At 34.9% G+C, this 12,827-nt stretch overlaps 1 protein-coding gene and 1 long non-coding RNA gene across 2 annotated transcripts; one reads left to right on the forward strand and one right to left on the reverse strand.

The window, feature by feature from the left end:
- Nucleotides 1-3,022: 3,022 nt before the first annotated feature.
- LOC111368545 lies at nucleotides 3,023-4,411 on the reverse strand. The gene is made up of 2 exons (XR_002698003.1): nucleotides 4,209-4,411; nucleotides 3,023-3,568 (listed from the first exon to the last, which is right to left on the reverse strand). It is a non-coding gene; the product is annotated as an uncharacterized LOC111368545 (long non-coding RNA).
- Nucleotides 4,412-5,536: 1,125 nt separating this feature from the next.
- LOC111368544 (beta-glucosidase 47-like) lies at nucleotides 5,537-8,503 on the forward strand. Its single transcript, XM_022989836.1, has 9 exons — nucleotides 5,537-5,939; nucleotides 6,040-6,114; nucleotides 6,322-6,409; nucleotides 6,723-6,975; nucleotides 7,079-7,194; nucleotides 7,272-7,527; nucleotides 7,608-7,710; nucleotides 7,799-7,907; nucleotides 8,108-8,503. The coding sequence occupies exons 1-9, from the start codon at nucleotides 5,780-5,782 to the stop codon at nucleotides 8,292-8,294; spliced, it is 1,347 nt and encodes a 448-aa protein (XP_022845604.1). The 5' UTR covers nucleotides 5,537-5,779; the 3' UTR covers nucleotides 8,295-8,503.
- The last annotated feature ends 4,324 nt before the right edge of the window (nucleotides 8,504-12,827 follow it).

A 12,827-nucleotide genomic window follows, 5' to 3' on the forward strand; every position in this document is an offset into this window, starting at 1 on the left:
AATTGTTGTCAAACCTTTATTTAGACTTGGTCTTGACATTCCAATTTTAATTACTCTTAGAGATAAGAGACATCTCAAATTTGAAAATTCTTTACTTTCACTTCTTGAATCAAATCTTGAACGTGATCCAATTTTTTCAAACTGTTATCCAAACTTTTCAATAAAATTAACAGATGGAGCAATTTTAAATTCTCTAAATCTTCATATTTAGACTAAAAACCTCGAGTTTGATAGTCGATCAAATGCTTTTACTATAATATATATAATATATTACAAGTTTATGAATATTCAACTCAATATTTGTGCTCTTTATTCTTCACCAAGAAAAGAAAGTCTTTTAGTAGAAGTTAATTATTTTCATTCAAATGTTGAAATTACCAAAAGAATCCCTTGGAATCTTCAATCCAAAGGACTTGAATGGAATTTTGAAAATATTCAAGCTCCTACTCCAGCTCAAACTCATACCATTTCAAATGGAATTTTAACTTTTTCTAATGGAAAAGCTAAAGCTATTTTTAAAGAATTTTCATATAGAATTCAAAATTTTTTTCTCCAGATCTACTAGATCTGAAGAAAAGCCAAGAAACACACACACACACACACACAACTAGATGAGTAAGTACATTAGACAATTCAATAATCAAAAACCATAATCTAAAATTCATAAGCTGAACTGTAAACGGGAAAAATGTAAGCTGAAGACCAATAATCCACTATATAATTAAAATTCACATCAAAATATATCCCATGTAAACATCTACTAATGATCTGCAAGCTATAAATCATATGTACATAAATCGTTTGATCAATACTTTGTACACGGCTGTATCCCCTCAGTATACAAGATGGAAACAACATAATCATCCTTATACACGGTTGTAACCCCTCAGTGTATAATGGATACCTTCACCCACGACCTTAGCCCCCTCAGTGTATATTAGATACCTTTACCCACGGTCGTAGCCCCTCGGTGGATAAAAGTTAAAATACATGACTCTAGTACATTGTTGTAGCCCCTCAGTGCACTAGAGTAAGATAATCACATCAATTATTTTATGATAATTTCAAAACAATCATACTCATTTACTAATTCTCGAAAATAAAGTATTTCATGTAATTAACATACTTCTTTAAAATAAAAAGAAAATCTTCTTTTTGAAAATATAGCTTCTCCACTCACAGATATAGGTTGGACTAACGGGGCAGGTATGCTGTTTCCACATCCAAATCCCCTCCTGAAACGATCATAAATATAAGCCACTTCAATTTCATCCATATACAGTTACAAGAGATTTCTCAATAATAACCCTTTCTTATCATCAAAATAAAATATATATCCCTCAATAAGCAATAAGCTAATACTTAATATTTATATTTCATTTGATTACTTAAACATACGTTCATTTAATTTCGAATCATTCTACATCCTTCACTCGTTAATACTAACCTTTCTCGACTGCCCCATAAAGATTCAACAAGCTTTTCATGATAATAATCATCCACATTCCTTATTTAAATTCTCTTTTAACTAAATACATAAATCTCATCAAAAGCTCCTTTCTTATACAATAGATGGTCTTGGCTTTAATCTGGGATGTTTACTGGATAGACATTGGTTAGCCCGTTGTTTGCCGGAGTAGGCGTGTTGGGTGGTTCCGTTTGTAGGCTTGGTAAGAACCAGTCTTTTATATTTTACTGTTTTTATTGTGAGAATTATTTTGTTTTCATTTTATTCAATTATGTCTTCAGTCTCAAATTGGCTAAGGAGATCTAGGTCTAGAAATAGACAAAATTTAAATGAAAATAGAACAAATATTTTTCAAAATGAAGAAGAAATAGATAATAAATCATCTGCATCTGCATCAAATGATTTCAACTCAAATGAGCTTCAAATTGCACAAATTGAACAACATCTTCAAAATTGGACTATTCCAAAGATAGATATACATTTTATCTATGAAATAGGAAAATTTGATTTTACTCAAAATTATGTTATCAAAACATTTGAACAAACAATTTCAATTAATAGTCAAAATGCATTTATCAATTTATTTTCAAAAGAATCTATTGAATCTCATAAGAAGAAATTCAAATATCTTCATGTGGGATTAGTTAAAATTGTTGTCAAACCTTTATTTAGACTTGGTCTTGACATTCCAATTTTAATTACTCTTAGAGATAAGAGACATCTCAAATTTGAAAATTCTTTACTTTCACTTCTTGAATCAAATCTTGAACGTGGTCCAATTTTTTCAAACTGTTATCCAAACTTTTCAATAAAATTAACAGATGGAACAATTTTAAATTCTCTAAATCTTCATATTTAGACTAAAAATCTCGAGTTTGATAGTCGATCAAATGCTTTTACTATAATATATATAATATATTACAAGTTTATGAATATTCAACTCAATATTTGTGCTCTTTATTCTTCACCAAGAAAAGAAAGTCTTTTAGTAGAAGTTAATTCTTTTCATTCAAATGTTGAAATTACCAAAAGAATCCCTTGGAATCTTCAATCCAAAGGACTTGAATGGAATTTTGAAAATATTCAAGCTCCTACTCCAGCTCAAACTCATACCATTTCAAATGGAATTTTAACTTTTTCTAATGGAAAAGCTAAAGCTATTTTTAAAGAATTTTCATATAGAATTCAAAATTTTTTTCTCCAGATCTACTAGATCTGAAGAAAAGCCAAGAAACACACACACACACACACACAACTAGATGAGTAAGTACATTAGACAATTCAATAATCAAAAACCATAATCTAAAATTCATAAGCTGAACTGTAAACGGGAAAAATGTAAGCTGAAGACCAATAATCCACTATATAATTAAAATTCACATCAAAATATATCCCATGTAACCAAAGATTTTTTTCTCCAGATCTACTAGATCTGAAGAAAAGCCAAGAAATACACACACACACACACAGAGCTAGATGAGTAAGTACATTAGACAATTCAATAATCAAAAACCATAATCTAAAATTCACAAGTTGAACTGTAAACGGGAAAAATGTAAGCTGAAGACCAATAATCCACTATATAATTAAAATTCACATCAAAATATATCCCATGTAAACATCTACTAATGATCTGCAAGCTATAAATCATATGTACATAAATCGTTTGATCAATACTTTGTACACGGCTGTATCCCCTCAGTATACAAGATGGAAACAACATAATCATCCTTATACACGGTTGTAACCCCTCAGTGTATAATGGATACCTTCACCCACGACCTTAGCCCCCTCAGTGTATATTAGATACCTTTACCCACGGTCGTAGCCCCTCGGTGGATAAAAGTTAAAATACATGACTCTAGTACACGGTTGTAGCCCCTCAGTGCACTAGAGTAAGATAATCACATCAATTATTTTATGATAATTTCAAAACAATCATACTCATTTACTAATTCTCGAAAATAAAGCATTTCATGTAATTAACATACTTCTTTAAAATAAAAAGAAAATCTTCTTTTTGAAAATATAGCTTCTCCACTCACAGATATAGGTTGGACTAACGGGGCAGGTATGCTGTTTCCACATCCAAATCCCCTCCTGAAACGATCATAAATATAAGCCACTTCAATTTCATCCATATACAGTTACAAGAGATTTCTCAATAATAACCCTTTCTTATCATCAAAATAAAATATATATCCCTCAATAAGCAATAAGCTAATACTTAATATTTATATTTCATTTGATTACTTAAACATACGTTCATTTAATTTCGAATCATTCTACATCCTTCACTCGTTAATACTAACCTTTCTCGACTGCCCCATAAAGATTCAACAAGCTTTTCATGATAATAATCATCCACATTCCTTATTTAAATTCTCTTTTAACTAAATACATAAATCTCATCAAAAGCTCCTTTCTTATATTCTCCATATTCATCCAAAGTGAGAATTCAAGCATAAAATAAGTTATTTTCAACTAATCTAACTTAATAATACCATAAAACAATTATAAGGGAAAATAACAAGAATGCATATTTTTCCCCAAATTTTCGGATTAACCCACATATAACAAAACCCTAATATCTAAATATCATTTATTCCAATCCACTATAATAACTAGCTCCAAATACTTAAATAGTTAGCTTCCTTATCATATTTTTCAAGTATAAGTTATAAATTTAAAATCCTAAACAAAAATTTACAAAAATTAAATCATAAATTATTAACCTTACCTATTGAAGAATTAAATAAAGAAGATTGAAGTGGTCGGTACAAGATTTCTTCTTTCTTTTTCCTTTTTTCCTTCCTTTCTTTTTCTTTTCTTCCCCTTTTCCTCTTCTGCGTTCTCTCTCGTTCAACACATTCTAGTGTATGTTTGTGTGTGATTTTTGAGGAAAAAAATAGTCAAAGTTTGAATATAAAGGTCACTTGTTCAAAATTGCAAAAGAAGGTCCCTATTTTTTAATAGAATATAATATTTAAATTCTAAACTTCCAAATATTTATATAAGTAAATTTTCAACTTTAAATTATAGCCAATTTAACTCTCAGCCAATTATAAAATAAACCCCAATAAAACTTTGAATTTCACTAATCAACATTTAAATTTTGACTAAAAAAATTTGGGTGGTAACAATCACCATTGCCGTCACTGCCACCATCCCACCCACAACCAGCACCACCATTGCCGTCACGAACACCACATCACCGCAATAGCACCAACAGGTCCGACACCGACACCAACACCACCAGAAGATCACCGTCACATCACCAACGCCACCAATAAAACCCGAACATAATTTCTCTCAGGCAGGTAGCGCCAAACGAACACCACCACCACCACTAAATTTTGAAGTGACGACTACCATGATGTCGTCTAAAGGGAGCAAACTCTACTTGATCATCGCATTGATGATCAGAAAATGAGACGGAAGCGTCGCATCGGCATCAGTGCTCCGTGCTTCTTTGCACAGCACATCGAAGAGAGAGACGGAGAGGCGGCGAAGAGAGAAACGAAGTGACAGCGACTTGTGGCAAAGAGAGAAACTGGACATGGTGAAGAGAAAGACTCAAAGACAGGAGTTGAACGCACACTGTGGTGTTCCATTCTATACACCAGGCTTGGAGGTGGTAGTTGACAGCCACGGTGGCGATGACAGTCCATTCGTGGAGGGAGAGGGAAGAGAGAGAAACGAGAGAAAGAGAATATGGGAGAAGAGACGAGATAGAGAGAGGGTAGATGATAGTGGGCGAATATATAAAATATTAATAATAATATATTATCATCTGATTTTTGAATAAAAGAACGACAAATATGATTTTTGAAGTTGAATTTTAAAAGTTCTGGTGTAATTTTCACAAAAGTAATACATACGGCCCATATGCCCGACTCAGCCCAGCCCTCCTTAGAGGCAGAGAAAATGTCAGGGTACATCAACGGGCGAGTTCCAAGCCTGATTGCAGATGGCCCGGCCTGATTGACACCACCAGTCAAGGGCTGAGGTTAACAGGTGAGGATTCTTGTTTTTTCAGCCTCATGTCGTGATAAATTTAGTACATGCCTCAAAAGCCAAAAGAAACTGGCTCTGTGTTGAGTCCCATGGTGTAAAAGCTCTGTGTTGAGTCCCATGGTGTAAAAGCTTAGCACAATTTTCATTTATTTAGTCTTCGACTCACAGAGTATCTTAGTTCACATTATTTATTAGCTCATCGATACAGCTTCGTAATCAGGTCATCGAGTATATAGATTAGAGGCGAAACTACAGGTCCAGCAATTTTATTTGAGTTGTGTTGATGATCGAATAATGTATTGTATCCATAACAAGATTTTCTTAAAAGGAGGGAACAAAATTCGAATGATCACGGTCTGTGATGAAAACAATAAACAGGTGGACATTGATCTCATGGAGAATCTTGGTGTGAACAGCTTTCGATTTTCTATATCATGGTCAAGAATTCTGCCCAGTAAGTTCAAATTTAATTTCGACTGAAGACTAATAATTATTTCTTCAGATATTTGAATTTGTCTGCTTTATTATTAACCGCCTGCTTTATTTTGAGGCAGAAGGGGGTTATGGAAATGTGAATATAGCAGGGATCAATCACTACAATGACCTCATTGATAGACTCCTTCATAAAGGTTGTTTCTGTAACTCTATAACCATTATATACAATTGAAATACAATCACGTTATTCAATAAGTGTAAAAGTGAACTGATATATCTGGAAGATTCGTACAAATAAAATAGAAATGTGAACATCAAAAGGAATAACGAGCTAGTGTATAACTTCATTCTAGTTTTAAGAACCAAAACCGGTCTTAAATTCTATTATATGGTACTTTCAGGAATCCAGCCATTTGTTACGTTGTGTCATTATGACATCCCTCAAGAACTTGAAGAAAGATATGGATCATGGCTAAGTCCAGAAATACAGTAAGCCGCTGATCAATTTTCTGTATTATCATCATCTTTATTTTTTATGATAACTTAAATTGATCTCTTCTAAATTTCGCCCTTCACCATATCTGTCAGCAAAAGATTGATGCTTTATTAGCATCATATCACCACTTAATCTTGTGATTATTTTGTGAAGTATTCGTTTGATCGTGAGATGTTAAAGTTGGGACAGTTGGATTGTTGCATAAAAATATAAGTGCATGTTTGGTAGGCAGTTGCGACTGAAATGTACAATGAAATACAAATAATTAAGGAAAGCTTCTTGTGACGTATATGCTACATTTTTCAGGAATGAGTTCGAATATTATGCAGATGTATGTTTCAAATACTTTGGGGACCGAGTGAAGTATTGGATAACAATCAACGAGCCTAATATCATGGCAATTCGAGGATATAGAACCGGGATTTATCCTCCATCTCGCTGTTCGGTTTCATTTAGGCATTGTAGAGAAGGCGATTCAGAGAAAGAGCCTCTAATTGCAGCACACAATATGATTCTATCACATGCAGCTGCCGTGAGCATTTATCGAACAAAATACCAGGTGGTTTGATTTAACTAAGTTTCATTTTGTATATATAGATTAATTTTTGCACAATACAAGGAAATTTTGGTATGATTACACACTTGATGATAGTGTAATCCAGAATGTACAAGGAGGTAGCATTGGAATTGTTATGAACGCCGTCTGGTTCGAGCCCTTCAGTGATTCTGCAGAAGACAAATCGGCTGCTGAGAGAACTCTATCTTTCTACATGAATTGGTGAGCATTTTCTTCCTACACAGGCATCCATTAAGTCGGGGACACTATGCGTGATCTCACTCTAAACTCAAATGCAGGTTCTTAGACCCTATTATACATGGGAAATATCCTGAAGAAATGCATAATATTTTAGGATCATTACTGCCTGTCTTTGTGGAAAAGGAACTGGAGAAACTGAAATTTGGATTGGACTTCATTGGCATCAATCATTATACCAGTTTCTACAGCAAAGACTGCATATACTCGGAATGTGGAGGTGGACTAGGAGTATCTAAATCAGAGGGTCATTCCCTCTGGACACCCTGGAAAGACGGTAAACTTATTGGCAAATCTGTAAGTATATCTGTTTTTCTTTGGTTGAAGACAATTTAAACAAAAAAAATTGTCCACACACAAATCATTTCTTGAAATAGACTGCAGTGGACTGGCTTTATGTATACCCTCAAGGAATGGAGAAGATTGTGACATACATAAAGGACAGATACAACAATACACCAATGTTCATCTGTGAAAACGGTATGTCAGTAAAAATAAGCTTCGATATGATTCTGGAAGAGCCTTAAAGGTTAAAAAATTGTTTCACTAAAATGGAAAAATCCCGTAGGGTTAGGTGATGCGAACAATTTGGATACATCTGTGGCAGAATCTCTCAATGATGTCGAAAGAGTGGAATATATGGAAAACCATTTGGATTCCCTGGCAAAGGCGATAAGGTATTGATCCTATTTCATCTTATATATTAATGCATCTTTTGGCATGATTTTGTTCTTTGTGGCCTGTAGCCCAGGCTGTTAGACTAGCGTGGACGCGAATCAACTTGAATCCCTTTTGCCCCCAACGGGCATATAAGGGAGTCTGGAAAATCATAATCTGGTACCCAACGCTGACAGGTAAATTTGCTATTTTTGTCCAGGAATGGAGCAGATGTGAGGGGCTATTTTGCCTGGTCCTTACTCGACAACTTCGAATGGACATCTGGATATACAATAAGATTTGGACTTCACCACGTAGATTATGCTAGTCTTGAAAGAATTCCTAGACTGTCAGCAACATGGTATAAAGACTTCGTTTCCGATGTAAGAGGCTTGCAGAAATGGTGATAAAATTTTCCCATAGTAATGTTAATAATCGTTCCTAGCTAACCACTATTGCTAAAAGGGCTTAGCTGTATGCATCTCTTTTGCATTACTAGATGGTATCAAGGGAGTGATTAAGTTAAATCTTGTTTATAAATCATCCAGAATTTTGTATCATCGATGCAAATTATAAATGGACGGTGGAATAATGTGAAAATTTTCTTCATTCAGCTATATTATCTTTTCAAATTCATTCGACCTTGATGCTTACCCTGGAATCAGACGTTGAATATACAGATCTTCGTAACACGTTGAAAATAAGATTCGAAAGAACACTTCACTTTTATTTTCATACCATTTCATTTAACTAACAAGATGAACTAGGACTTTTTGAATACTTTGATAATAAGTTTGATACTTACAATTCAACAAAACTAGATCGTATAATGTATAGATTTTCAATATATTCTAACATACCTTTTCAAAAAAAGCTTGCTAAATGAGTCCTCAACAGCCGTGTGATTCATGAACTAATTAGTTCCTCTTCCCTAACATTATCCCAATCTCAATCCATCCTCCAAGTATCACTCTCAAGAATGACCTCACAAGTGGTCCCTTCCGCATGAAATTTTAAGTGTAAACACTAGCTGAAACTGCTGCAATGGAAAATATAACATTTCGCTCCCACAAATGATCCCTCAACACCCAGCCACAATCCGCAGCACTGCCCCACCAAGGGTGTACGCCGTGGAGGCTGCACCCGCTATTTGAGTCGGACTAGGTGGTGGTAGCCTCGTAAGTGCTCCAACTCTTCTTGAACTCAGATCTCTATCGTGTTGTGACTCGACTATATCAACTTGTGTGCAAACAGAAACAAAATCTGATGTTGCCCTTGTTAATGCTCCAGCAACTAATCCTATGGAACTTATCCTTTTAAAGATCATATTTGAGCCCAATTTTTCAGGAGAAATACTAAACTTGGACTAGTGATTTTTGGGAGAATGTATGGCTAAAAAACAAGGAAAGGTTTTGAATTTAAGTGTAAAATTATTTTATAGGAGAATTTGTAGTTGAAAATGATTTTTGGGAAAAATAGGGTTCAAACAAGGCAAAAATCTTTTGTTTCGTGCATAAATGTTCCAACTGTTGGTTAAAATATTAAAAGTTTGTATGAAACAGATTTTCCATGAATGATTTGCAGAAGCAGAAAGTGATTTGCAGAAAATGACTTGTAGAAACAGTAAAGCAGACTATTATGTTTGAAAAATTATGAAAAGAAAGAAGTCCAGAATTCGGAAGGAGGATGATCGAGGCGAGAACTAGGCTCTCTGTCCTTAAGACGTTTTTACCCAGTCACACGGTGCTTACGATATGTGGTAAAGCGTCTCCCAAGATACAACGATCACACTTGCAGAAGCAGCACTTCGACTGCAAGACAACGAACCAGAACGAATGAAAATACTCTCTGCAGACTGATGCAAGGAAGAAGAGATGTATGATATATGTATGCAGGAAATTTTCGTGAGTTTTTTTGTGTTGTATGAGGACTATTCAAATAGAGGAAGAAAGTTGACGGTTTTGGACAGTTTCCCTCACGCCACTTAATGCACAGTTTCTTCGAACTGATGGGTCGATTAGTAAACTGTCAAAGGGAGGGAAAAAAATTAAACTCAATTTTTTTTTAAACCGAAAAAAAAAAATTGAATTAATTTTAACCCAGGCCCACACCCGACCTGACCCGGCTTGTCGGACAGACGGCGGCGGCGGCGTCCGCGCGAGTGTGGCCTTTGGACTAGCAACCTATGTGGGATTGGAACATTTTTCCAATTCTCTCCCATTTATCCTCTTCTTTATTATCCAACTTTCAACCATAATTTCTCATTCATATTGAAATGATTTTTCACAATTAAATATTCTACACTCGTCTACTCGGAACGTAGAATTTAATTGAACATTAATCTTGATACATCGAACATCGGGTCCCACTTAAAATTGTGGTCAAAGTTGACCCAATAGACCCACCATTTCCAACAATCCCCCACATGAATGGAAATTATCATGACTATGCAATGCAGACACAAACAGAGAGTACGGGCAAAAGAATTATTGCATCAGGAGAGGTAGCTTTTGGCCTTGAACCTGCCTTAGTGGAATACTATCGAGTTTACTTGGCTAATCAGTGAACTGATGTCTTGAACTGTTCAGCCGTTGGTGTAAACCAAGGCAACAGTATCCACACAATAACCTTTCTATACAATTCTTAGGTTCTCATAGTTGTGTTCATTTTGGCCCTGAACGATTCTTGGGATTCATAAGTGCTTTAGAGAATTTCAAGCCCCAAATTCTCATAGAAGCGGCCCCACTTCACACTTATATAGGTGATCTCCTATTAAGAGTATTCTGCTATACCCCACTTGGTTTATCCAAGCTATAGGAATCATTAAAAGTTACAACTTATCCTTTTACTTTCTGCAGACATCACTTTTTATAAAGGGATGGTTAAGTGCTTAACTGAGTCTTAATAACTTAGTTGTCCCATTGAACCAAGATCTTGGGATCTCCAGTCAACAAGGTTGGGTTACCATCATTAAGATTCATGCGTGTTTGGCTTTAATCCCATTCCCTTTGATAGATAATATACTTGATCTCTTGGTAGACCTTTTGTGAGCGGATCCGCGAGATTCTCCTTTGATTTCACATAATCAATGGAGATAATACCATTTGAGATCAACTGCTTTATGGTATTGTGTCTACGACGTATATGTCTAGACTTACCATTATACATGCAATTTTGTGCCCTTGCAATAACAGACTGATTGTCACAGTGAATACTAATTGTAGGCATCGGCTTAGGCCAACACGGGATATCCTCTAAGAAGTTACGTAGCCATTCTGCTTCTTCTCCAGCTTTATCTAATGCAATAAACTCCGATTCCATTGTTGATCGAGCTATGCAGGTTTGCTTTGAGGATTTCCAAGACACTGCCGCACCACCAAGTGTAAATATATAACCACTTGTGGATTTGGAATCTTTCATATCAGATATCCAATTTGCATCACAATATCCTTCTAATACTGCTGGATATCTCATATAATGTAATCCAAATTTTAAGGTATGTTTTAAGTATCGAAGTACCCTATTCAATGCCTTCCAGTGATCATTGCTTGGATTACATGTGAACCTACTCAATTTATTAACTGCGAATGCAATGTCAGGACGTGTGCAGTTCATTAAGTACATCAGACTTCCGATAACCTGAGAATATCTTAATTGATGTACAGGTTCACTTCTATTTTTTGCTAAGTGTAGACTTGTGTCTACTGGAGTTTTGACTGGACTTTCATCAAGGACTCCAAATCTCTTTAGCACAGATTCAACATAATGAGATTGTGAAAGAACGAGGCCATCTGGTGTTTTAGAAATTTTAATTCCAAGAATTACATATGCTACACCCATGTCCTTCATGTCAAAATGTTTTGTTAGCATTTTCTTGGTGGAGACAATGATATCATGATTGCTACCCAGAATTAGCATATCATCCACATATAGATATACTAAGACATATGCTGTCGGTGTACTCTTATTATACACACATTTATCACACTCGTTAATTTTAAAACCATTTGACAGCATTGTTTTGTCAAACTTTTGGTGTCACTGCTTTGGCGCCTGTTTTAGTCCCTATAAAGATTTAACGAGTCTGCAAACCTTTTTCTCTTGTCCATGAGCAACAAATCCTTCAGGTTGCTCCATGTATATTTCTTCTTCTAACTCACCATTTAGAAAAGCTGTTTTAACATCCATTTGATGAATTTCGATATTATGTAGCGCAGCAATTGCAATAAGGATTCTTATCGAAGTAATCCTCGTTACTGGTGAGTAAGTATCAAAGAAATCGAGACCTTCCTTTTGTCTATATCCTTTTGCTATCAAACGAGCTTTGTATTTATCAATAAATCCATCCGATTTTAACTTTTTCTTGAAAATCCACTTGCAACCTAGAGGTTTATTTCCAGGTAGGAGATCAATCAACTCCCAAGTATGATTTTGCATTATCGATTCAATTTCACTATTGATAGCTTCTTTCCAAAAGGGAGCCTCTGGTGTTGGCATTGCTTCACTGAATGTCTTTGGTTCATTTTCGATCATGTACGTTATAAATTCTGAACCGAAGGACGTAGACTTCCTATCCCTTTTACTGCGTCTGAATTCTTCTTCATTTTCATCATCATTTGCAGTATCGTAAGTTCTTTTCATTAAACTTACATCATTTTTGTCTTTACGAGGAAAGACATCTTCAAAGAAACTTGCATTCCTTGATTCAATTATTGTATCTTCATGTATATCCGTAATCTCAGATTTATGCACAAGAAAGCGATATGCACTACTGTTATAAGCATATCCAATAAATATGCAATCTATAGTTTTTGGTCCTATTTTTATTTGTTTAGGTTTTGGCACTTCTACCTTTGCCAAACACCCCCACACTTTCAAGTATTTATATGAAGGTTTATGACCTTTCCATAACTCGTAAGGTGTTTCATCCTTTACTTTGT

This window comes from Olea europaea, chromosome 19 (genome assembly GCF_002742605.1).
Source record: "Olea europaea var. sylvestris chromosome 19, O_europaea_v1, whole genome shotgun sequence".
NCBI classification, from domain to species: Eukaryota; Viridiplantae; Streptophyta; class Magnoliopsida; order Lamiales; family Oleaceae; genus Olea; species Olea europaea.